The sequence below is a fragment of the Haemorhous mexicanus genome, chromosome 19, assembly GCF_027477595.1.
Source record: "Haemorhous mexicanus isolate bHaeMex1 chromosome 19, bHaeMex1.pri, whole genome shotgun sequence".
In the NCBI taxonomy this organism is placed as follows: Eukaryota; Metazoa; Chordata; class Aves; order Passeriformes; family Fringillidae; genus Haemorhous; species Haemorhous mexicanus.
Window position 1 is genome coordinate 11,919,767 of NC_082359.1, and position 26,113 is coordinate 11,945,879.

The 26,113-nt window shown below is 39.9% G+C and overlaps 2 protein-coding genes across 2 annotated transcripts in view; both read left to right on the plus strand.

Moving 5' to 3' along the window:
• Window positions 1-813: 813 nt before the first annotated feature.
• Window positions 814-16,576, plus strand: ATP6V0A2 (ATPase H+ transporting V0 subunit a2). Its single transcript, XM_059863170.1, has 20 exons — window positions 814-999; window positions 2,297-2,375; window positions 3,362-3,459; window positions 4,279-4,416; window positions 4,758-4,858; window positions 5,498-5,624; window positions 6,380-6,462; window positions 6,804-6,897; window positions 7,212-7,424; window positions 7,959-8,109; window positions 8,827-8,966; window positions 9,672-9,826; window positions 10,752-10,842; window positions 11,134-11,252; window positions 11,689-11,899; window positions 12,033-12,152; window positions 12,632-12,751; window positions 13,978-14,095; window positions 14,502-14,673; window positions 15,549-16,576. The coding sequence occupies exons 1-20, from the start codon at window positions 883-885 to the stop codon at window positions 15,649-15,651; spliced, it is 2,550 nt and encodes an 849-aa protein (XP_059719153.1). The 5' UTR covers window positions 814-882; the 3' UTR covers window positions 15,652-16,576.
• Window positions 16,577-17,192: 616 nt separating this feature from the next.
• The window catches only part of DNAH10 (dynein axonemal heavy chain 10), a 49,531-nt gene continuing 40,610 nt past the window's right edge, over window positions 17,193-26,113 (plus strand). The window contains exons 1-14 of the mRNA XM_059863870.1: window positions 17,193-17,400; window positions 17,705-17,797; window positions 18,264-18,379; window positions 18,801-18,981; window positions 19,275-19,429; window positions 20,131-20,361; window positions 20,956-21,146; window positions 21,607-21,805; window positions 22,497-22,691; window positions 22,840-23,010; window positions 23,656-23,832; window positions 24,185-24,358; window positions 24,986-25,155; window positions 25,858-26,009. Of these exons, the coding sequence (XP_059719853.1) occupies window positions 17,193-17,400; window positions 17,705-17,797; window positions 18,264-18,379; window positions 18,801-18,981; window positions 19,275-19,429; window positions 20,131-20,361; window positions 20,956-21,146; window positions 21,607-21,805; window positions 22,497-22,691; window positions 22,840-23,010; window positions 23,656-23,832; window positions 24,185-24,358; window positions 24,986-25,155; window positions 25,858-26,009 (2,413 nt within the window). The remainder of the gene's footprint in view (window positions 17,401-17,704; window positions 17,798-18,263; window positions 18,380-18,800; window positions 18,982-19,274; window positions 19,430-20,130; window positions 20,362-20,955; window positions 21,147-21,606; window positions 21,806-22,496; window positions 22,692-22,839; window positions 23,011-23,655; window positions 23,833-24,184; window positions 24,359-24,985; window positions 25,156-25,857; window positions 26,010-26,113) is intronic.

The window sequence follows — 26,113 nt, forward strand, 5'->3', positions numbered from 1 at the left end:
TTTTCATGCTTTGATCTGAAATTCTCATTTCCAGTTCATTCTTTGCATTGGGAACCTGCTTTGTCTGTGTGCAGGGCACAGAAAACATCTACTCGTCCTTTGCTGATGAAATGTAACATTGGGGATTTTCTAGTGGTTTGGATGGGCCACAAAGTTGAGGACTGGAGCAGTTCTGCTGTGAAGACAGGCTACAGTTGGGGATGTTCAGCCTGGAGAAAAGGTTGTGGGGAGACCTCATAGCAACCTTCCAGTATCTGAAGGGGCCTACAGGGCTCCAGAAAGAGACTCATCAAGAACTATAGAACAGGACAAGGAGCAATGGGTACAAATTGAAAGAAGGGAAATTGAGGTTAGATATTAGGAAGACATTTTTACTGTGGGGGTGGTGAGACACTGGAACAAGTTGCCCAGTGAGGCTGTGGATGCTCCAACCCTGGCAGCGTTCAAAGTGGAGCAGCCTGGTCTGGTGCGAGGTTCCGCTGCCCACGGCAGGAAGGGCTGGGACTGGGTGATATTAATTAAGATCCATTACAAGCCCACATAGTGTGGCTCTGGGGGAATGCTGCTCTGCAGGGCCGGGACTTGGACTCGATGATGCTTCTCGTCCCTTCCAGCTCAGCATTTTCTGTGATTCCATGTTGTTCTCTCAGTCTGCATTTCCCCTCTCACAGAGCAGCCGCCGGTTGCCGTTCCCGGTAGCTCCGCCGGCAGCGCCCGAGCTCGGCCCGCGCCGCCGCAGCTTGGGGCCGCGTTCTGCGGCCGTTCCCCGCCCCGGAAGCGGCAGCCGGGCCCGCTCCGCCTCGCCATGGCCGCCCCCGGGCCGCGCTCCGCCCGCCCGCCGCGCTGAGCCCCGAGCCGGGAGCCCCGGGCCGCGCCGCCGCCATGGGCGCGCTGTTCCGCAGCGAGCCCATGTGCCTGGCGCAGCTCTTCCTGCAGAGCGGCTCGGCCTACGAGTGCCTCAGCGAGGTGGGCGAGCGCGGCCTGGCCGAGTTCCGAGACGTGAGTACCGCTGGGGGGCTGCGGGGCCCCTGAGGGGGCCCGGCCTGAGGGCCGAGCCGGGCCCCGGGCCGCCGTAGGGAAGGTGCGGGCTTGGCACCGATGGGGCGGTGGAAGCTGCTTTTATTGCCGTCTTTCCGCGACTCCGACAGGCAGGTGTATGGCCCGTCCCTGTGTGGCATTCGCCTGGAAGCAGGATCACAGAATTGTTAGGGTTGGAAGGGATCTCCGGGGATCATCCAGTCCAACCCCCTGCCAAGGCAGGGTCATACAGAGAGGTGACACCCGAACGTGCCCGGCTGGGTGGAGTGAGTGATGGGAAGTCAGTGTGGAGCCCCGGCCTCTCGGGAGGAATGCTTTGGGATGGATGTATCCCACCTTTCTCACAGCAGAGATCCCATGGGAGAGCCCCTGACCCACCTGCAGCCTCAGTGCCTTCAGCCTGAGCATGTGTGCATGATGGCTCCATTCCCCTCCAGGGACAGACCGAGAGACAGCTGCTCTGTAGGTTTATTGATAACAGGTTCCTGTTCCTGGAGGGGCTCTTCATCGTGGAGGGAACTCCTGCCTAACACGGAGTTGGGTTGGGCAATAATAATTAGCCATGTCTCTGCATTGTCTCATCATAATTATATGATCTTTGCTTGCTAAGTGAGCCTTTGGAATATTTTCCAGATATACATTAGAAATGTGCCTTGTAAAATCGTTGCAGGGAAAGCTGGGAAGACTTAAATACACAGCTGGTTAGTAAATATGGCAGGGTGGAGGAGACAGATCTGTAAGAATGATTACATGAGTGTGTGTTTAACACTTTGATGTCACTCTACTTACCTGATACACCATTTATTGTAGAAATAGTGCACTAGTGGTTCTGATTTAATAAGCTGGATAAGTCGTCAGAGATATTGCATGTTCATATTATGGGGATGTAGGTAAAATATTTAATATTCCAAATAGACTGTGAAAATGCATCACAGAAAATTTGTCAAGTGGTTTGTTAATTTGAAGTCATTAAGCAATATTTTAAAACTGTCAAAATAAGATTAGGAATGGTTTCTCCATCAGACCTTTTTATTTTGTTGTTTGATTAAAACTAGCCAATGGTATGGATAATTCTGCTGTAATAAAACCAGCTTTGCTATTTGAAGACTTTGTAATCTTTTTAGGTTTTTGTGCCTTCTCAGCTGACAAGCACAGAGCTCATGCAAATTGTCTCCAGGAAGTTGCAGGAACAGCTGTGGTTTTCTAGGGGAGGTTACTATTTCAACCCCCTAATAAGCATTTTATCCTTCTCCTTCAGCTTAACCCAAATGTAAGTGTGTTTCAGAGAAAATATGTGAATGAAGTGAAGAAATGTGAAGAAATGGAAAGAATACTTGGTGAGCTTTATTTTCATGTCTGCCATTTCTTATTTGTGGCATCACTGAGGAGGTTTCAGCTACAGGTTTTTTTAACCCTCCCATGTTTTCTAAGCTGTGAAATTTGCTTACACTAAATATAGATTTGGGGGTTTTTTAGCTCAGAGGTGAAGAACGATTGCTAATGTTTTGCTGGTAAATAGATGAGGCTGTTTCAGTGTTTACTACCTAAAACTCTGCTAGAGAATGTGAAACTTTCCTGTGGGTATTTCCTTGACTGTAAGATATTCCCTATTTCTTAATTTTGTGTAACTTAATGCTGTTGATTTTCCAGGCACCCTTAAAAATATCTCAAGTTAATAATAGTTGTGTTCTCATGGTAGTTAATGAATAGAGAAGGGTAGGCAGAGCATTACAGCCAGACTGCAGATGTCTTCAGTGTATCCTGAGGAAAAGTTACAATTGAAGAGTTCCTTTGATAGGAATCTCTCATCAGAGGCACGTGCTGGTCATGCCAGCAGCTCTTTTGGCAGTCCCCCTGCTCAGTGTGAGTTGCATTTGTTGTCAAGGTTGCTTAAGCTGCTTTGTTTGAACACTTTTTACTCCACACATGGGTCAGTGAGCAGCACGTCTGTTTCTGGCAGAAAGTGACACAGTTGCACCATTAGCAGAAAGTGCCACCATGCAGCAACAAAGAGGTTCTGTGAAATGGTAAAAGCTTCTTAGAAAGTACTTACTGGGAAAGAGAAGCCTCTGAAGTTTGCTTGCTTCTGCAGACTTCCAAGGCAGGAATAGTTTGTGTGTTTTATCCCCACCACTCTTCAAGTTCTTCATTTTTGAAGACTTCTGTGTGAATTGTTGCTAAAATGAATGAATGAGGCAGCCAGGGCTTTGATGCTGCAGTGTGATTAGCACCATCAAGAGCAGCTGAAGGTCAACTCTGCAGCACTCTTGGAAGGGTAGGCAATGCAGTTTCCTTTCTGATGCTGTTTTTCTTCTCACTCCAGGGTTTTTAGTACAAGAAATTAAAAAAGCAGATATTCCACTTCCTGAAGGAGATGTTGCTCCTCCTGCCCCCTTGCTGAAACACATTTTAGAAATTCAGGTAACTCCACCAAACAGATGCCAAAGTGTTGAAACTTAATTTCAAACTTAATGACTTGTTGTCTTCTTACTTATGATTTATGTTATTGGGGTGTGGTGGGGGGGCAGAAACATTTGTTTTCATTTTTGTCTGATTCCTTGCTGCCAGTGTGACTTCAAAGCCAGTGAGGTTTTGGTATTAACACAAAATCCCTGTGAAAGGGTCAAAGCAAACTCAGGGACCGTGCGCTCATCTGTTGTATTTTGATGGATTGGCACATCCCACTGTTCCAGGCAGACTGTCCGTAGATGAGGTCCCTCAGCCTCATTTATTGCTTTGGTACTGACCTAAGGCTCTTTGCGCATCCAAAATTTCCAGGTGTGTGGGAATTTTACCTGCCCAAGGCTCTGCAGGTGCTGGTCACACAGCAGAACGTGGTGCTGTTGTCTCTGAATGCTTTTTCTGGTGTTGCGTTCGATGTAGAAGCTTGTAAAACACAGATCTAATTTTGAGTAACATTCTGTTTTGTTGTAATTATGTTAACAGAATAAATGGGTATCTTCCACCCTGTGCTACCTGCAGTTCTAATTCCAGGTCTGCAATATTTTGACACAAGTTAGGGGCAGGGCAGCACTCTGAACAAGTGTCAGTGGAGGATCAGGTGTACTCATTACAAAGCAATCTGTGGCAGACTGAGGGATAAAACCTATGAAGCTTTAGTTAATTAAGAAATGGGAAACTCCTATCACTGTGTCAAATTATTATGTGATGAAAATGAATCCTACTCTGTTTTCCAAAATCCTGTAACTGATTCTGTGTCTTTTCTTTACTCTGTCTTAGGAACAGCTGCAGAAGCTGGAGACAGAATTGAGGGAAGTAACTAAAAACAAAGAAAAATTGAGGAAAAACCTGCTTGAACTGACAGAATACAAGTACATGTTACAGATCACACAGAATTTTGTCAGGAGAACACCTGAGGTATTGCCTGGGGCATTTGGCAGGGATTGTTGTTTTGTGGCATTTTTGTGATTTTCCCTGTTGGATTGCTTGAAAATGAAGGTGTAATTGTGTTATTTCGGTGCATAAATTGTGCTAAGAAATTCACACTATAATTTTGCAGCACTGACTATAGTTGTTAAGAGCAGTGCACTTGAGATCAAGGATCTCTCTGTTGCTTCAATTGACACGGAAATGAGTTTTATATTTTTAATTAAACCATTTGCCTAATTACCTTTTCTTTCTTAGAATAATAATGGAATGAGATGTTGTTTGTTTTTTTTTCCTGGAAGCAATGAATGTTCTTTCTTTTTATTTGCTAGTATGAATCCCATTTACATGGAAATTTTGAAGAATTTCCTTCTGTGGAAAATGAGCCATTGGTGGATTTCAACCGCACGCACAGACTGAGTGCCTCGCTGGGGTGGGTATGGCATGTGCTGCTTCAGAAGTGCTTGATGAGGGGCTGAAAAGAATGGGTTGTTCTTTTAAAACATGGCCTGTAGTGATTTCAGGTGTGCCAGACAGTTTTAGACAGGACAGGAGCCTGGTCCCAGGGTACCTTTGTAACAATCCAGATCATTTGAAGAGATAAACAGAACAATGTCCAAAAAAGCTGCCACAAAGCTTCTGTCAAACCAATGACGTGTGTAAAGGAAAATTTCTAAATCAATACTTCCTTCTATTGTTTAAACTCCTTTTCTATGATAAACACACAGTGTTTTAATCACCTGGCAGTGTAAATGTAACATCAGTTGAGTTGCCTTTGAAATGATGAATGGATACTGCTGTCTATTGTATTGTTATGAGAGGATATCTTCCAAGAAAAAATAAATACTCTCACTATCACAGAAATAACCAATTAGAAGTAATTCTAGTTGTGTGCTCAGGTCTGTAGTCTGTTTGTTTTGCAAATAAAAATTTTATATAGCAGCTGGTATTTTCTATATCAGTCACTTCCTGTTCATGGCAGATACTAAATTATTGTGGTGATGTACTCTGAATTTCCAATTTTTTTTCCTTGTACATTTTATCTAATATTTCAAATTTTTCCTTTTCCTAGATTCATATCTGGGTTAGTTCACATAGCAAAGATTGAAGCATTTGAAAAAATGCTGTGGAGAGTCTGTAAAGGCTATCCCTTTCTTACCTACGCAGAGTTGGATAAGGCTCTGGAAGATCCAGATACAGTGAGTAAATATTGTAACAATCAGTTTATTTTATTTGGAAGAATTGCTGCTCAGATTTGTCTGCAGTAAATGGAAATGATTTCCCAGTGTCTTTGGAGGAAAAAGTATTTTGAAGTATTAGAATTTGTAAGATTTTAAAATTCAAGGTTGTAGAAGTGGGAATTAATTTGTCGTGGTTCAGCTTGAGGAGTGCAGAACTTCATTGTGGAATAGTGGTGACTTTATGATTGGCCGCTTTGGTCAAAATACGTGGCAGAAATGGCTGCTTGGATATTTATTAACTAGATCTCTACAGTGCATTGCCTTTTAATAGCCATTCCACTTGTTCTTTCAGTAGTTAAGAAAGAGTCAAGTATAGCTAGTTTTCTGTGAAGTTTTTTTTCTGTGAACTTACCAGGTTAATTTTTGTAAATCAGTTACGGCAGCCTAATCTGTCACCATTTTTTTTTGCTTGAATTCTAACTTGTTACCTTTTTAAAATATTCTTTTCTTACTGAGAATTCTGAGATAGTAAAATATAATGTCTCATTGATTTTCTCTGGAAACTTTTCCCGGTTTTCTCTAATATTAAAAACAAAGAAAGAGATACTGTCACAGTTGAATTTTATTGTTTGATCTTCAGTAACTGATGGAAGATTAATTCTATTAACACAGCTTTTTCTGGTTCAGCTTTGTTATTTAGCTCTATTATTATGTCACAGAGGAATTGCTGGTTAAAACATAATTCATCAGCTTTACTTTTTATGGTTTTTTAGGGTGAAACCACAAAGTGGGCTGTTTTTTTAGTGTCCTATTGGGGTGAACAAATCGGTCAAAAAGTTAAGAAGATTTGTGACTGGTAAGAAGTAAATCTAATATACGTACGTTCCTTTATACCTGGGGTATTTTCTAGTTGGTTTTTCCCCTGCACCCCTTTTTTGAAAGTGTTGATTTTTATAGAAGCTTTTTGTGTTAAATTTGTTCCTCCCCTTTTTGCATCCAGCTCTATAATTATGCAGTGTACAAATAAATACATGAGTCGTTTCACCTGCAGTCTACCAAGTACAGGCAAAGTGCTGCCTCTGAGTTGAATCTGTTCCATGGTTATTAAGTGGTGTGTTGCAAATCTGGCTGTGGCAGGGGGTTGGGTGATGTGTTTTGGTGGAGTTTGGTCATGAGCACAGCCCTGTGTTCCTGCAGCTATCGCTGTCACGTGTACCCCTACCCTGACACCACCGAGGAGCGCCAGGCCGTGGTCGAGGGACTCAACGTTCGTATTCAGGATCTTGAAACTGTGAGTAAAGAACAGATTTCCTCTTGCTGGAGCTGCTGCACTGTAGGAAATCATTTAATGAATCACAGTGTTAAATATAATTTCTAACATACATGCAGCTTTGGAGCTGATGGAACAGTAAATTATGTTCCTGGTTTCGTGTCGCACATATCTGTTAAACCTCACAGCACTTGGCATTGCCTTCTGTTTTCAGCAGAGGTTTGCTTGCCCTCCTAAAAACATGGCCCAGCGCTGGACACCTATGAGGTTCTCTTGCTGTGATCAGCACAACCACTGTCACATTCTCAGTGAGATCTTTGGTTTTTTTCTCAAAGGTGCTGAATAAAACTGAGGAATACTTGCGCCAGGTCTTGTATAAAGCATCAGAATCCATCTATACTTGGGTTATCCAAGTGAAGAAGATGAAAGCCATTTACCATGTTCTCAACCTGTGCAGTTTTGATGTCACAAATAAATGTTTAATTGCTGAGGTGTGGTGTCCAGTGGCTGATCTCCAGAACTTGCGCCATGCATTGGAGGAAGGCTCAGTAAGTCACCTGAATGCTCACTGATGTTAAAGCTTTTATCTTGAACTAACTATGTACATAAGGAAAGAAAATACTTATTAACAATAGACTAAAAATCGGCACAGACAGATCTATGTCTCTGTATAAAACAATTTTTTATAAGCAGAGCCTTTATTTAGTGTTGTGTGTAGTGGTTTTTTTTCTTGAATGACTTCTGCATTGGCCCTGAGGCCAGCTGGGCTCACAGTGTTATTTGCAGTCATGTAGAAGGTGCCAGTTCCCTTGCATTGGTTTTTGTTTTATGAGAGAAAATTCTAATAACAAATCTTTGTTTTACAATATTGTGACTGATAAGTCTCATCTGATACTTGATATGAAGTAAGAATTAGAACACTGTGCATAATCTGTTTTTAGAGGGAGTACAAAGGGATAAATGTTAAACTTGGGGCATAATTTAATGGCATTTTTGGATCAGTGAAACTGCTGATGGAACAGTTTTCACTTTGATTAGATTAACAGAGATCTTTCACAAATGTATCTTCTGTCTGTAATTAGAGGAAGAGTGGAGCTACAATTTCCTCATTCATGAATACCATCCCAACAACACAACCTCCTCCGACTTTGATACGTACCAATAAATTCACCTCAGTGTTCCAGAACATTGTTGATGCTTATGGAGTTGGAAGCTATGGGGAAGTTAATCCAGGTTGGTCCTTCTGAAAGCTGAGGTCTGAGCTATGCTGTCATTGCTGCTTGCCTTGATACCTTGCTGAATTGGACACTGGCAAAGGCCAAAGGGTGACAATCATACTGCTTGTTAGTAGCTGTTTTAAAATTTCAGTAGCTCATCAAAAGCACAGAGAGTGCTCCAAACAAGATGGGATTTGGTTTTGGTGAGTTATTTGATCATGAAAGATAGTGGTAATAGCTGTATAATTTTTGTTCTATATATTTTGCTTTGGGTAAGGAGGATATTTAGGGGAAAATACAAGAAAACTTGTAATTGATCTGAAGTGTGAAGTTCATCACTTGAAAAATTCAGCTTGTTGAATAGCCCACTTTAATGTATACTTGTAGCTATGTTGGCTGGGTCATTCTGCACAGGAGAATGTACCTTTTAATACAGACCTGAAATACCCACAGAGGAGTACCCACTGTTTGGTTGGGTTTTATTTCCTGGGCTCATATTATTATCCTCAGAATTGTCAGCTACTGCTCAACTGTGAAGTTGTCATTTCTACACAATAAACAAGCTTTAAACTGAGTTAAACTTACAGCGTGGGGGAAAGCTCTATGAGTAGGGGATGAAATGTTTTTCAAACTTAAAAACTTTGAGAGATTTAAGTATGGGATTGCTTGGGGATAGTGCAGACAGGACATGATCTGTGTGCTGTGGCTGAAATCTGCCGTGTTGCCCTTGCAGCTCTCTTCACCATCATCACTTTCCCCTTCTTGTTTGCCGTTATGTTTGGAGACTTCGGGCACGGGCTGCTCATGTTCATATTTGCACTCCTGACAATACTGTATGAAAACCACCCTAGCTTAAAAAGAGCACAATATGAGGTAAAAGTAATTACAAATTATTTACTTCCCATCCAGCCAGATCATTTGAGTAATCACTGTGTTTCTGAAAAGTACTGCTTTTTTGCATGGGTACTTAATTAGGCTTTTTTCCCATTCTTCTAGGATTTTCTGTGTTAAAAGACCCCATACTCCATGAGCTTAATATTTTAAACTATTCACTTTCCTTGGAAGAGCAGAAATAATCAAGTTGTAATGAAAGACTTAGGAAAAAATGATGCTTTTAATCTTGTCTTTACTTCTACCAGGGCTACTCAGTGATGTGTTTTACAGAATGTCCTTACAGTGACAATGTGAGGAGAAAATGATTTTTCAAATTCCACCTTTTATTGTTTATAAAAAGAGCTGCAGTTTGAAATTTTTTAAACTTCACTTAAATTTTTTAACCATATGGGTTGGAATGCAGGAATACCTGCATCTCTCATTAGAATTATGTTCAATTAAGAATGCCTGCAAATGTGTAATTTCTTGTAAAGTAGTCTCAGGGAGGAAATGGCTTAAAAAGACCCTTCCTTAATGTAAGGATGCTGGGGATAAAAGTCTCAGTGTGTGTCATGGGAGCTCATAAAGACTATTTAAAAGTCTTTATGTGTCCAAAAATGTGTTTCTCTTAGACATGTCTAGCTAACCTTTGCTCACATTGCAGATGATATTCTCTATTTTTTCTTTTTTCCCCAATACTGACAGATGATAAAAATGTTATTTGAAGGCCGATATGTGATATTGTTAATGGGGCTGTTTTCTATATACACTGGATTGATCTATAATGACTGTTTTTCAAAGTCAATAAATCTATTTGGATCTGGATGGAATGTTTCAGCAATGTATGAAAAGGTTTGGAGGTGAGCAGCATATTTGGTATACCATTAAACCAGAGATGTATTTCTTGCAGCAGTTTAACCGTTTTGTTCACATGTTTTAACTATCCTGTTATGGTTTATCTTTACATTGATGGTTTAGTTTTTATTTTCTAGATGTTTGTATGTCTATAAAAAGATTTTCAGAGGAATAGAAAACACAGGTCTAGCTTTGGACTTATTTGTCCTAGGTCATGCTTCTGGAATGAATAGCTGAGTGGCATTTGCCTCTACTAAAAGAAATTAACTATTAGTGAAGTAAATTAATTACCTGGCAATCATTAGTTTCTGCGCAGCTTTTCTTGATAGTAAAAAAAAAAAAAAAAAGAAAAAAATAATCGTTGTGAATTGCCAAATCTACTTTTTCTCAGAGTGGGATGACCTCACTGATTTTAGGTGTATTTAATGTTCACAGCTTGCATCTCATGGTGCCTTACAAAACATGGGGCTTCAAATATTCAAGACTACTGGCTAAAAATTTAACAGGTTGTGTGTGCTGTGATAATGAAAAACTGTATGAAAAGAAAGTAGAAACTTACCCAAATGCAAAACAGAAAAAAAGGCAGCAATTATTCTTTGAATGTTTGACAGTGAATTTTATGCAAAAGCAAACTGTGAACTTTTAAAATGAAACTTTGAGTTCTAGGGAAATGTGGAATAAAATCCTTAATCTTTTTTTGAAAGCTAGTGAATGTGAATTAAGCCCAGATTGTGAGGTTCTAGGTGGATGTTTTTTTGGTATTGTTTGAATTAGTCAAGAATTTTGTGCTTAGAAATCCTTACATTCTTTTAAAGTGTGACAGTGGGTGAGTTAGGTAATGGAAAGCAGGAGCAGTGTCCTGCAGAACTGAAAGTATGTTGTCATTATGTTTAAAGTGTCAAATCTGAGTGTGTTTATCTTTCACTGCAGTGATGAGGATCTGGAAGCTAATCGATATTTAGCACTGGATCCAAATGTTTCTGGTGTCTACAATGGAGTTTATCCCTTTGGAATTGATCCAGTGAGTTTTATTCTTTTTAATTATCCCCTTGTGACAATCGCTCTTTGTCCATTCGATTTTGGTATAAGTAAGATAAATCTGACTAAGGAAAAAATACATTTCTGTTTGTATTCTCTGTTCAACAAGACCTTTTCTTCTGACAAGTCTAAGATTAAACTATTTTTTCAAAACTCAAATTTCAGTTGTGACCTCCATTTGAGGTAGAATTCTGGTCCCCAGTAGAAAATGGATACTGGTTTATTCCTCCTGTTAGGGTGTTCATCAATGCTGGTTTGGTGTTTTCTTCTTCAGATATGGAATTTGGCAAGCAACCGTCTCACTTTTCTAAATTCATTCAAAATGAAAATGTCTGTGATCTTTGGAGTGACTCATATGACATTTGGAATTATATTGGGGCTGTTTAACCACTTGTAAGTACAAGAAGTTAAAATAATAGCAACATTGTATTTTTTGTCAGGTCTGGATGATAACAGTTTATATTGTAAGAGAAGCTGGAATTACTGTTTTAGAACAGAATAAGAGTAATTGTGAAAACTGTTCTTATAAAAAGACAATAATGGAGAGGTCTTCCTTCACATATATAAGATGATGATTCAATATTACACTAAAAAATCCCAAAATAAACTAATACAAGACTTTATTTCACTTGTTGGTAAATAAAAATACATGTCTCTTACAGTTTTTATTTGCACTGAAATACCTGATAAAATTTCACTGAATGAAAAGAAATCAACTCTGGATTGTAACCTCAGTCTTGCTGTTTAAAAGTGCTTTGTTTTATTGAAATCATATTTGGGCTGTGTTGGTAAAACTTACTTTTATTTTTTCCCTTTTTCTACCTTTCAGGCATTTCAAGAAGACCTATAATATTTATTTGGTTTTTATTCCTGAACTTTTATTCATGTTGTGCATATTTGGTTACCTGGTGTTCATGATCTTCTTTAAATGGTTGGCATACTCTGCAGAGAACTCCACAGCTGCCCCCAGTATTGTGATACAATTTATTAACATGTTCCTGTTTCCTGGTGGTGAAACAAAGATCTTCTTCAGTGGCCAGGTGAGTAATGCTCTTCCAGGCTTTTGGAAATCCTGTGTTCCCTATGCAGATAATACTTTAAAGGACACGGGGATGGCTTTTCCTACTTTGGATTTTGTGATCTAATCTAATTTTCCTTCCTTCCCACCAACAGATTCCTCTGCAGCAGTTTTTAGTTGGTGTTGCTTTACTTTGTGTTCCTGTAATGCTGTTTGGTAAACCACTTTATTTATACTGGTTGCACAGTGGAGGCCGAGGCATAAGAATGTACAGGGTAAGTACTGAAAGACACTCCCACATTTCCTCAGTGCAGGAGAATTCAGCTGCTGTTTTGTTGCACAGAGTGTGTCCTTATGGGTATTTCATAGAATGGGTTGGGTTGGAAGGGAGCTTAAAGCTCATCTCATTCCACCCTCTGTAGTGGGCAGGGATACCCGCCACTATCCCAGGTTGCTCCAAGCCCCTCCAGCTTGGCCTTGGACACTTCCAGGGATGGGGCAGCCACAGCTTCTCTGGGAAAACTGTGCCAGGGCCTCACCACCCTCATAGGAAAGAATTTCTTCTGTATATCTATATTCAGTTTGAACCCATTACTTAGCAGTTTCTGCTCAGTTTGGAAAGTTTTGGCCTGAAACACATAATAGTACTTCATTCCTCTAAATCTTTTTGCCTTTGCCTGCGACTACCTTAAGTAAATTTTAAAAAATGACAGTGGCAGCCTGGTTGAAGAAACAATCCATTCCCATTTTGCAGAGTGGCTACAAGCTTATCCGAAAAGAAAGTGAAGAAGAGCTTTGTCTCCTGTCATGTCATGATCTCGAAGAAGGTGTCACTCACTCAGACAGCGGGCACAGAGAGGGGGATGCAGAGGAGGTAATGTTTTTACTTAATCTCTGGTTTCTATGTTCTTAAAAGCAAATTAGAAGTGGGCAGTCAATAGATAACCTGCATACTATGTGCTGAGCAGTTTTGAAGGAACTCAGCTGAGCCTTTACAAAGACCTTGGTGCCCAAATGCAGTTTACTTATAGTTATTTGTTGCCATTATCATTATTTTCTGGTATTTTCAGACTGTTACAGTAAACCGCAATCTATCTGTAGTAGAGAACAGAAAGAATTTTTTTATTTGCAGCTTTATTTGCAGTTAGGACTCTGCATCTAGGAGTACAGGTTTTCTTATATTGAAGAATGGAATAAAAATCCTGGGTTTTGTCTGGTTTTATGGATTCTTAAACTTGAGGTAAGGTGGTGACTGCCCAGCTTTCTGTTAATTAATCTTGGCTTTTCAACTGGACAAAAGTCTTTCTATGTCTGCAAATTACATCTTGCTATGAGGATTATTGCTGATAGGGGTTGGGGCAGCATTCCCAGTCCCCACCTACTGCTGCTGTTTAGTTTGGGCAAATTTTTAAAGGTCTGGGCAGATTCCAGTGATTCCATGTGAATTGAAGGACAAAGAATTGCTTCAGCTTCCTAATGTGCAAATATGTATAGTTCTTGTCTCACTGGGGTAGTAGACTCTTGTTTCTTGTGTATAGAAAATACAAGAATTATTTACTCAAAATGTATTATACAAAGTGTAGAAATGCAACATTCAGACAAAGTAAGTGTTGAAATTTTCAGTAATATCAGTTTTGAAACTCTTTATTACTAACAAGTATTTATATTTAGAACTTACAGTATTAGTGTGGTTATCTTTCTATCAGTAGCATTACTGATAATTACCTCTACTTTTAAAGATGAAAAAATTTATATTGTAAACTTAGAATTTTAATAGAATTGGAATTAGAACTGGTTATAGTACTAAAAGTTTTCAAGTATTAGATCATATTCCTTCTGGAAAACATAAATTGCATTTGTTTTTATCTATCTACAAGGTAATACTGGAAAACTGTAGCAACTGATGTTTTTTTTAATATTATCTCTGTAATAAGGATCTTCTACATGGCATACTTTCTTTAATTGATATAAAATCAATTTATTACCCTTCAATGGAATTCTTCTTCCATGTAATAAGGATTTGCAGGTGAATGTTTTTGTTCTCTCATGTTTTGTTCTCTATGTTGTTAAAATTGATACAAATGTGTTTTTATCTTTTAGCTGAACTTTTCAGATATTTTTATGAATCAGGCAATTCATACCATTGAATACTGTCTGGGATGCATCTCTAACACAGCCTCATACCTGAGACTCTGGGCATTAAGTCTTGCTCATGCACGTAAGTGGGGGTGGGCTTTTGATATTTTTTGGGTTTTTTTTCCTACATCTGTATTTTTAATGCTGTTAGAGGGAGGCTGGTTTGTTCCGTTGATACTAATATGAAATACACTTTTTCTTAATTAAAAAAAAAATTCCCTCCTTCAACTAATAATGATCTATGGAGGCCTCCAAAGTAAAATTGTGACTTTATGTAAAATATTGCTCTCAGTAGGCCTGATTTTGACACTGAGGTGTATCTTTACACATTTGAGGGGATGGGGGCAGCTCTCTGGGGAGGGGGGTTGCTTATACTCCCAGGTCCAGCAGGTTCTCTTCTGTTGGTTAAATGAGCAGGTCGGAGTGGCTCAGTGGGTGGAGGCACTCAGTACCAACATGAATTATGGCAACTTTCTGGTTTTTATTAGAGTTATCAGAAGTTCTGTGGCAGCTGGTGATGAGAGTGGGTCTGCATGTGGATACCAAGTACAGTGTCCTGCTGCTAATGCCTGTGATGGTGGTCTTTGTTGTGCTGACAGTTGGTATTCTGCTGGTCATGGAGGGGCTTTCTGCTTTTCTCCATGCTCTACGACTTCACTGGTACGTTCTCTTTTTCTGTATACCATTTAAGCATATGCTGGTTTGTTCAAGGGGAATTTTTATGGCAAATTTAGGTGTCTTATTAAAAAAAGAAAGTGTAAAATTCAACAGCCTCATTGCTACTGAAATACATTTATTTAGTTACATTAAATAAATGGCTTGTTAGTTGGATTTGATTGTTCCTCTAAAATATTTTCAGTAGATTCAGATATTGGCATATGATGCATTTCAGCTTCAACCACATTGACAAAGTATAAGTGCACTTGATTTGTAGTATTGCAGCTTTTCATAATGTAGAATATTAGTAACTTGTATAGGTATTTTTAATATCAGTCTGGTTATCTCACTGTATGGTTTCAGTCCGTTTATTTGGTTCAACAGAACATTTATATTAGTGAGTGGGGCTGCCAACTCTTAAGTATTTTAATCCTTTCTTAGTCTTGGTATCACAAGCTCTGCACTTTGGAGTTGATTCAGAGCATGTTTAGTTTGAAATCTGATGAAATTTACAACTTAAAGGGTATAGTGACCAAAGACAGGAGGTGGAGCTACATACATTACAGATTGTCCTCATGATGTTGCACGCTTGCAAAACAATTGGCTACAGCTCACTCAGAAACAAATGAGTAAGCCAGAAGTAAGACATGAGTCTTTACAGCCTGGTTTAGTGCCTGGGGGTCTCCTGAGAAACAGGAGTTAAACAATAAAAATAATAAAGTTAGCCTGGGACTGCGATGGGAAGGGTAAATAGCTGCACAGAAAACAAGTGAGAGGATTGGAGTTGGTGTTATTCAGCTCCTTGGGTTGCACAGTTCTATCCCTTGACAACTAATTTTGGATTCATGTACAGATTCTGTTTTTTTGTCTCATTTCAGGGTGGAATTTCAGAACAAATTCTACTCTGGTGAAGGATACAAGTTTACGCCTTTCTCTTTTAAGCACATTTCTTTACATTTTAATAAAGATGGTGCATCATAATTTGGCTGCTGTCAGCAGAAATGTTTGGAATTGTCTGCAAGTAACTGTGATTGGATCTTGCCTATGAATGGTTTCTTGTGGAACAAAGTGGTTTTCACTGATTGCCTTATAATGCAGCCAAACAATTCTGTAAAACATACCTCCCATAGAAAGACATAGCAGATCTGGAGCGTCTTGTAAAATATATAGACATAAAATGTACATTTTTCTTAATAAACTAATGTTGTAAATTAATTTTATTCTTAAAAAAAGTTACTACTTGTCCCATGTAGGCTTTTTTTTTTTTGAGTCTCTTTATCACTTTTAAGTTATCTGAAAGACTTTTCATTATGTTAAACATTCATTACAAATCACATACTTAACCCAGCTGCATCTTGTGCACTTTGGGAACCATTCAACAATGCAATAGAAGCAATGTCTGTTTTCAGTCTGTATTCCAGGATGATTATGAAGTGTAAATTTATACACACCAATGCAATGTGCTCTTTTTTGGCCATATTTAAAATTGCACTGGAAATGTTATCTCTTCATTCTGGGTTCTGCTTAGAGTTACTACTTTAAGCTTTTGGAAGCCACACTGATATTTATATTTATATTTAAAGTTATGGAAGAAGGCAGGATTTACAAGTATTATTCCTCTTTTTTTCCACTGTAGTGAGGAAAAACTTTTGCACATGGAATAAAGAATTGGCCTCGATCCCTGTTTCTGTTTTGGCTCTAAGGACACACAAACAGCATTCTCATATGGCGTAGAACCGAATTTATACCAGATAGGTGGACAGGGGTCGTTTTATATTATTTTTGTATCAGTGTGAAAATGGGGATATTGCCGTGATATTTTAACATCTGTGCCATACGAACAGCACTTACTAAATTTTGCACTTGTTTCATACGAATTCCCAATAAAGCCTCGTTTGCGCTGTGCCGAGCGGGCCCTGTGTTTGTCCGTAGCCTTTTGCCTGCCTCAGGCGCCGCTTTTCCCGTGAGGGGCGGCCGGGGCCGGGGGGAGCAGGCGGGCGCTGAGGGGAACGAGCGGCCGTGAGGGGCGGCCGGTGGCCAGGGGAACGAGCGGCCATGAGGGGCGGCCGGTGGCCAGGGGAACGAGCGGCCGTGAGGGGCGGCCGGTGGCCAGGGGACCGAGCGGCCGTGAGGGGCGGCCGGTGGCCACGGGAACGAGCGGCCGTGAGGGGCGGCCCGTGCTGAGGGGAACGAGCGCTCGTGAGAGGCGGCAGGTGCTGCCGGGAGCGAGCGCTCGTGAGGGGCAGTGGGCACTGAGGGGAACGAGCGGCCGTGAGGGGCGGCCGGTGTCGAGGGGAACGAGCTGCTGGTGCCGAGGGGAAGCAGCGCGGCCGGGGTTGAGAAGAAGGAGCGCCCGTGACGGGCGGTAGCGCGGGGCGGGCTCTGTACGGGAGCACGGCCGCTCGAGACGCCTCCTGAGGCGAGCACGGAGCCTCACGAAGTGGGCTGAAGGCGGGCAGCAGCCGTCGCTCCACCTCGCACCGTTGCCGTGGCCACCGGGAGGCGTCGGGCCGGTTGTCGCCATGAGCCTGGACGACGTGCGGGTGCGGTGGCTGCGGGACCGAGCGCTTTCTCTGCTGGGTCTGAGCGATCCGGCGCCTTTCGAGGAGCTGCTGAGCCGCGGCGAGGATGCGCGGGTCGTGCTGCGCTTCTTCGGCCTTGGCGCCGGGGCCGGCGAGGATGCGAGCACGGCGCTGCTGCTGCTGCGGGCCGAGCGGCCCGGCCCGGCGGGTGAGGAGCGGGTGGGAGAGGGTCCCCCTGCCCCGGCCCGCTGATCTCTCCCTGGGCGCTGCCTGGCCCCAGCTCCCTTTTTCCCCCTCCCTCAAACCCCTCTTCGTCCCGTCTGCTGAGTCCCAGCTCCTGACTCCTGTTTTTACCCCTTTTCCTGCCTTTCCATCCCTTGGGCTGTGTTCTCCTGAATCCCTTCTATAGCGCCCATTTCTAGAATGTTGTCCCCTCTATTTGTGGGATTTGTGTCATCCATCTGCAGTGTTATATCATGCTTTCCTCCCATGTTGCATTTGTGCACTTGCAGGTGGCACAAGTGAGCGTTTCTATGTGGCTTTTAATGAAATTCCCGAAGAATTTGTGTCAAATTCTACTGTGTATTTTCTGAGAGACACCAAAGGTATGTGCCCTGGAGGACTGCAGCCTCAGCGTTTTCAGTTTTGCTATAAACAGCACTTCCCATTGTGATGATATGGTAGACATGGAGACTCAGGATAGTGCACATCCAATTTATTTAACTGGGTAGGAAAACACTCAGAGCTAGGGCTGGGGATGCTTTGTCATTTAACATTTGTCTGCAAGGTTTTCCTCCTCTGTCTGTAGAGTAAGAGTTCAAATCAAGCCACTGTTCTTTTGAACAGAAAGCTATATTCTAACTATCAGGCTGACTTGTAAAGAGAACCAGGTGATGATGCTGAAGTATTTTTCTGAAAATGCATTTGCACTATTAAAACCAGCACTAGTTTTGAACATGACTTGCACCAAACCTAGTAGAGTTTTATTGGAGTTTTAATTTATTATGAAAATGACTTATACTTTCTGTATCAATTAATTAGATTTATACTAATTTTTTTGTATATGTTTAGAAACAGTTCCTGTACCTAAAGACCTGGCTGAAGCTAATGAGATTCTTCCTCAAGTGATAAAGTCTGGTATGCTGACTGATGATACTCTCTTGATGCTAAAGAATGTCATCTCACAGGTAAATGATTGACAGCTTTTATATATGGAATCTTGAGTGTATCTAGAGTGATTTGCCTATTTAGTATTATATGGACCATGCATAATAAATATTAATATTTAATAAGTGACCTTCATATGCCAAAATGAAGTGTTTGTGAATGCTTATTTGATATTTTGTTTCCCCATTTTTCCCCCTATTTGAGAATCGTTTAAGAGTGTGACACCAGACACCTCTATTTCTGTGCTCACAGACTTTCATAAAGGCATGCTGGAGCTATTCCCCTGTAGAACTTGATGCAGAGAGAATGATGCTAAGGATGTGGAATGGAAGGAGACACACTTAAATTAAATTTAAGAACATCTGATGGTTAAGTGAATTGCTTATAAGTTTTTTTTTTTAATATGAACCATCTAATCTGTGGCACTGGTTTCAATCCTAGCAGTCTTCACCAACTCTCTCCCATGGTCAGGAGCAGACTGAGAAAACTTCCTTTGATTCAGATAGTGAAAACACAGATTCTGAAGAAGTTAAATTACCTGAGACTGAGCCTAGAAAGTCAGTGGAGGACTCTAATACTGTAATGGGCAGTGAAACTCAGCTGATCATACCAGGTGAGGTGAATGTTTTGCCTCTGCCAGCACTGTGGTGATTAGAGCACATGGCAGTAGAATGAGTTCACCTGATAGCGGTTTTATGTAGAATAATGAATAGATTTGATTAAAGCTGCTCTTTGCTGATACCAGCTGTGCTTTTCTCACCCTGAAGCATAGCAGGCTGCGTGGAGAAATGGATGAAATCAGTGATAAGTCTTTGAAAGAGTTTGGAGTAAGAGGGTGTGGACATATCCAGTGGTGCCACGTTACCAATGCTGTCAGAACAAGACAGCATTGTGTGTGTTTTCTTCCAATAGAACATCTGAAACTGGAGATGCCCACAGTAAATCTAGATAGAGAAGTGACTGTTCTTGCCACAGTTCCAGGAGTGGTTCAGTCTCTGAAACGTTGTGCAGTGACCTGGCAGAAATTAATATCTGGAGTTCTGACGGAGCAGCAGAAAAAGGTTCCACAGGTAACGTTGCCTGTAACACCAAAATGCTTTTATTCCTGGAGACTTTGCTTCATTTCCTCACAAGAACTGTGTTAATATTTAATTCCTCTTCATGTTTGATTGTTGGAAGACCATTTAGTAATTCTTGAAAAGGAGAACAAAAGTAGTGAGGAACTGTGTGGCTCTGGGAAGTAGCATATAAATAAAATATGAAGTAATTCACTCCAGTTCCTACCCACACAGGACAGCTGTGGAAAACTGAGGGACTTTTGTTATCTGCTCTCTTTTAAAGAGCAAAGAAACACTAAAAGCTGCACTGAGTATTCTTTTTTTTTTTTTTTTAATAGACAGCTATATTTTTTCTTTTTTTGCAAAAAAGTGATCTCAAACAAAAGCAAAAATTCTTATTTTCGGGTTTTCAGTCTGCAAATGTATGTAAAACTAATACCACTAAACATGCTGAGGGATTTTATGTCTGTAAAGTTCCTGTGCAAAAGCCGTAAGCTCAGGGAAATACTCCCCATAAGCAGTTCCCTTCAGTGTGTGTATAACTTTATTTCAGGATCTTCTTCTCTCTGGCTTTTTGCATGGTTGAATCATGTCAAGTTTATCTCAGCATGAAGTTTATTGAAAAGAAGGAACAAGTATAATCCTGATTATAAATGTTCACTCTTGCATAATGGTAATTCATCTTTTTGTATTTGATTCCACATTACTTGTAGGGTAATGGTCCACTTGCAGAGATTAACCTCTGGCGTGAAAATAATGCTACTTTAAGGGCTCTTACTGAGCAGATGAAGCTTCCAGAGGTGCAAAAAGTCTTGGCAATACTGCAGGAAGCTGAATCTGAGTTTACTGGAGATTTACAGATAGTCTTAAGTGACCTCAAAAAGCATCACATGGAAGCTCAAGATAATGCTAAGTTTCTCTCAACTCTTGAACGCCATTTGAAGGTACCTGCCCTTGAGAAAACTTGGTCAAGTTTAAACTGTATTTACCTGAGTTTGGTTTCTCTGTTGATGTAATCACCTCTTGTTTATTTTTTCACTCTTTAGCAGCAATAAAGATATACTCTAGATTAACAAGTTATATTTAATTTTAAGAAAGAGTTGCTTATTTTGTTTCAGTGGTCCTAATGTCTGAAAGCTCAGAGCTGTGAGCACTTTGGTTTGTAGTCCAATCTTGGGAGTTTTGATGGCATAGCTGAATTGGGGAAAACAAAGATTTCTCTACTCCATTTTTTTTAGATAGTTTCTACCACAAATTACAGCTGATGTTTCAAATTTTAAATAGTATTGAAAATCATCCAAACAAAGAGTAGAGCCAAAATTTAAAATCAGGACCTAAAATTTGGAGCAAAAGGTGCAGATTTGCACATCTTTAACCATGTGCATTATTTAGGCAGCAGGATGTCTCCTTGACCAGGTTATTTATTTAATAATCTTACAGACTTTCATAACCTGAGGCATCTACAGAACAAACATTAGTTTACTAAATATGAATTTGTATGTTTTCATGACATCTTACCCACAATATGCGTTTCATAGAATTTATCAACTGGCACTGGGGTTGATGTTATCTCCAATGTAATCCCTTCCCTGCTGAATGCCCTGAGGCTGGTGTGGATCATGTCACGGCACTACAACAAGGATGCACGCATGGTGCCCTTCTTGGAACGGATTTCCTGGGAGATTTCCGAAAGAGTGCGCAGAGTTGTGGACCTGCAAACACTCTTTAAGTAAGTGCTGGTTCCTCTTTAACTGAGCTGGATTTATTAAAAGCTTTGCTTGCCTTACACAAAGTGCAGTAGATGATACTTCCACCAAAGAGGTGTCTGTATTTTTCAACCATATGAAGTTGTATTAGAAGGTCAATTAAAAGTCAATTTATTTTGTAATTTTCATAAATTTCTAAATCAGCCCTGAAGATACAGGTTCTTGTCCTCTTTTGTATTGAAAGAACATGAACCAATAAAGCAAATAGAAAGATAGAGGTAAAAAAGTGGCATAAATGTAACCAAAATCACTCCTCAAATAATATCCCCTTTCAAAATCACATTGAAAATAAGTTATAAGTTTTGCCTAGATCTTGTAGTTAGAAGTTGCTAAACCAGGCTATATTATTCCAGTGGAGATGCAAGTTTTTAATCTATAGTATTTCTATCTATAATATCTTAACTGTGTTGATTTGATTAATAGACAAGACACAGCTACTGCAAAAAAGAAAATAACAGAAGCAAAAAACACTCTTGAACAATGGAAAAAATGTTATTTTACTACTTGTATCCAAGTTGAAGAGTCAGGAAGTAAGCGATACTGGAAATTTGACACGAAAAGTTTATTTGAAAAAACGGATTATATGGTTTCAATCTGTCAAGATCTGTATGATATTTTTCAGGTAGGAATATAGACAATAACTAAAGAGATTGTGTAATCACTGTCTTCTACTGTGGAGGAGATTCTTTTGTGTTGTAGGTGTAGACTTGTTAACAAATTTTAGTTTTGTGTTTGAGACCTGAGTGGTGCCTTTGATTCCAACAAAACCACACTTAATGCTGGAGGTGGAATAACTTTTCTCCAGGTACTGGCTGGGGAAAGGTGCCACTTGTTCATGGTGTGAACATAACAGACTTGCAGCAACTGTTTCACACATTTATGATTTTCATGGGTTGTCACCTTAATGAGGTAGATAAAATACATTTAGGTATACTATAATATAAAATTTGGCCATCTGTCAATCTGTGTATTAATTGCAGACTAACCTATGAATGGAGAGATGCTGTGTTTAGGCTAATTTAGGTCAGGGTAATTAGCAATACGGACAATCAATAAACTGTGAGTTAAGTGGAGTGAAAAGGACTAATAACTGAATATTATCTGTTATAACAACTGAAGTGCTGGGCTTGTAGATTGTTGCTGTGATTTTTTCAGTGTCTCATATTGAAATATTTGAAGTTTAAATCATAGCACAAACTGGTCATTCTCTGAGTGGCTGGTATTTTTTAAAGGAAAAAATTAATGATAATGTGTTCAGTAACAGAATAAATAGTAAAAAGAAAGCTTTATGGTATATTCTTGTGAATGAATAGGTTGCTGAAGAACTTCAAAATATTTTTATTCCTGAACTGATAACTGTGACAGAAAATCCAAAGGGTGTTGATGAACTACAGAGAGAAGTAAATATAGTAATTAGTCCTATGGAAGACCTGAGCTTTGACCCTTTTAGAGTGGAAAATGCACGTGACTGGGCATTCGTTATGGAGGAATTTAGAGAAGATGTTGTGGTAGGTACCATATACTGTGATTGCCAAAAAATAGTAAAAATAAGCTTGACTGCTCTTATTAAAAAGTATTTTTATTTTGCCACCCTTTCTTGATTAATAGGATGAATTTCAAAGTGACAGGGTTTCTTTGCTTTCTTCCTTTGTTTAGGATATTGAAGAAAAGATGACAAGATTTGTTGATGAATCTTTTACAACCCTTCGATCAGCAGAAACTGCTTTTGGCATGCTGTTCAAGTACAAACACCTCGAGATTCCTGAAACTATTAAGAAGCAGTTCATGAAAAAGTTCAGAGTTGTTTTGGAGCAATATTGTAAAGAGGTATTCAATTTAGGAATTTCTTATCCACTACATGAAGTTCTTTACCTAATGAAAATCATAAATTTGTATATGTCTAAATACCTGTGTGGTGTCATTACTATGTAAAAGACTGAAAACTTTTATAAATAAACATGATAATTGCTCTCTTTTTTTTGGGACCAAGTTGAAAAAATAGTCTGGTTAATTTGCTGAAATGTTGTGCACATCTGTATATGTGAGACACTCTGTGGGAGAAAGGTGCTCCGGATGCAGCAAGGCTTGTGGCTATCCCTGCACCTTGTAAACAGCAGCTCAGCCTTCCTGGGAAAATGGATCTTTTATGCCCTACAGCTTTCTGGTCATGACCAAGTTCATGATATCATCAGAAGATGTCATAGATCAACTTTGGAAGGCTAGAATGTATGTTGGGAAGATTTTGTATCAGCTGTTTTCTTGATATTTCAAAGAACATAAAGCTTAAAAAGAAAACGTAATCTCACAGAACATGCTGCCATAATGGCAGTTCCACAAGATAGAGAAATAAAGACAAAACAATTATTTTTATCCTGCTGCTGGAATTGTCTTCAGAACTTGTGCTGTGTATCAGACAGTGATCATGGACACGAGTGGGAAAATGATTCCTTGCAATATTTTATTCTCTTCTAGGTTGAAATTGTTGAGCAAATCTTTGTTCAGAACCTCAAGGATCCACCTCTGTACAAGAACCATCCTCCAGTGGCTGGAGCAATATCCTGGTCCCGATCCCTTTCCCATCGGATTGGACACACCATTACTCTGTTCCAGGAAGAAGAGGAGTTGCTTGCCTCTAAACGTGGGCAGGAAGTATGTTGGGTCTTTTGGTACTTGATGAAGGAAGAAACACTTTTGTTATACACATATAAAGATGTGAAAATGCTCTAATGTGAAGGGAAGTCCCGGGTCTTTGCACACAGCAAGGCATGTTAGATGTCAAAACATCTATTGAAACCTTCCCACTGTTTCCCAGGGATACAGTGATGGAATCAATTACGTAATTCAAGAGCCCAAATTCTCCAGTGTCTGCATTAATTACAGGCTGTTACTTGTTCACTTATCTATAAAAACCAGCAACCATATTGAGAGACCATATTAGGACAGGTTAGTTAAACATTTCTCATGATCTTTAAAATGAGTTACACAGAGTTGTCCTTTGTAGGTGCAACAAAAATATCTCCAGTTGACCAAGAAAATGGAGGAGTATGAAGCTCAAAAATACCATCAGTGGAGAGACAGGGCAGAACATGTAATTCCATTGCTACTGAAAGATACTCTACTGACTCTTTTCGCTGATGAGGCTGCAACAAATGTTAATCCAGAGACTTCTGAGCAGGTGAAATGTGGGAAGATTGTGTACCAGGCTTCTCTGAGGGGAAAACAGAAACTTACATGATGGTCAGCAAGAATTTTCTGAGAGTAATGTTTTAAACACAGATTTAGAAAAAGTTCTGAGCTGAGAATTGTTTGTAGCCCTTTGTAAGACACAGTTTCTGAATCACCTGGCAAATGATTGAGTGTTGTTTCTCTGTGTGTTCTTCTGTGCTGTAGTTCCTGTTAATTTTTTAGGTTTTGGTACAATGTTTTTGGGATATTGCTATGGTACTTGGGACTGAAGTTAGGTAGAGGCAGGTTTCCAGCAGAGATCTTGCAGAATCCTGTTCCTACTAGACTTTTGTCTGACTGAATTTCCACTGGGATTTCTGTTGTAACTGGTTGTAGCAGTGTGTAAACAGAGGTGCTTTGATTTGTTTCTTGTAACTGACAACTGAAAAGGTAGTTCTGTGTAATTTCTGAGCCGAGAATGCTGAGGCTACTATCAAATTTTAAAGGCATTTCCACAAGCTCTGAATGTCAGTCATTCTGACTTTACCTTCTGCCTTATCAAATGTCTCCAAAAGCTCACCTTTACCTTGTAATGTTTTTTGCTCCTCCTGTTTTCTGCTGCTTTCTTGTGTTGTAGAGCTCTGCAACAGACGAGCCTGTCACCGTCAGGAAAAGTGTTGGCTTTGCTCTGAATTTTTCTCCTGAAATCCTAGAGATTATCACTGAAACAAAGTACATGGAACAGCTAGGGCTTCCAGTCCCAGAAATGGCAAGATATGTGGCATTACAGGAAGACAAATACCTTAGGTAAGGCTGTAACAGAATATCTCACATACAGGCTTATGGCTGCATTTCAAGTGATTTCACTCCAGGAACAGGCCCTGAGTCATCACATTTTGGAAATGTGAGACCCCTTAGTGATTCTTTTTTCTAGGGATACGATTTCTAATGGCCATGTTGCACTGATAAGCTTTGCTTTGGTACTCTTTGCATCCTTTGTGCTGTAGGACTGTTATACAAATTAACAGCTTGTCCAAACCTGAGAGGAAAATAATTTGCAATGAATTGTTTCTGACATTTAGATTTCAGCTTATTTAAACACACTATTGCATTCTTCCTGTACAGTCTTGGGTGAGTCAGTTGTGTCTAAATTATCACAGGCATTTAGCACACAGATGTGCCAATAAATTCCTAAATGAATTTTAAAGTTCACCTGTTCAGTTCACTAATGTGCTGCACACTGGGGATGTCTCCATAACTTTCTGAGATGGGGCAGGAGAGGTTTGTCCAACTACTACTGGAACCATATGAAACTTTTCTTTGTTTTCAGTGGGAAATAAATTACTTTTATAATCAATACATAATCACTGGTTAGTTCTGCAAATTTGGCTTTATATGGAAGTCTGAATGGAACGATGGAAGTTCTCTGCTCTTTGGTGGAGTTTGTAGCCGTTTTTCAAGAAAATTGTTTTTTGTGTTTTGTTTTTTTGTGTTTCTTACATTCCTTAGGTACACAAATAAAATGAAAGTCATGCTGAGTCGCTATCACAAATTAATGGAGATGATGAATGAAGCAGAAACCAAACTTCTTGATCACCATGTCAAAGAACTCTGGAGAATATTGAAAGCAGGACACAAAAGACTCACGTGGAAGTCCGTAGGTAATGGAGATACTACTTTGAAATGGCCTTAGATGTTTATTTTTAGTTTAAAACATCTCCTCAGTTCTACTCTTTATGATGGCAGAACATATGATCCATCCTCT

What these genes read in the sequence shown, in the direction of transcription:
- ATP6V0A2 (XM_059863170.1), top strand. Translation starts at nt 883, where the DNA reads ATGGGCGCGCTGTTCCGCAGCGAGCCCATGTGCCTGGCGCAGCTCTTC. An exon ending in ATGTATGAAAAGGTTTGGAG is followed by an intron (nt 9,827 to 10,751) that starts GTGAGCAGCATA and finishes CTTTCACTGCAG; the next exon opens with TGATGAGGATCTGGAAGCTA. An exon ending in CATGCTCTACGACTTCACTG is followed by an intron (nt 14,674 to 15,548) that starts GTACGTTCTCTT and finishes GTCTCATTTCAG; the next exon opens with GGTGGAATTTCAGAACAAAT.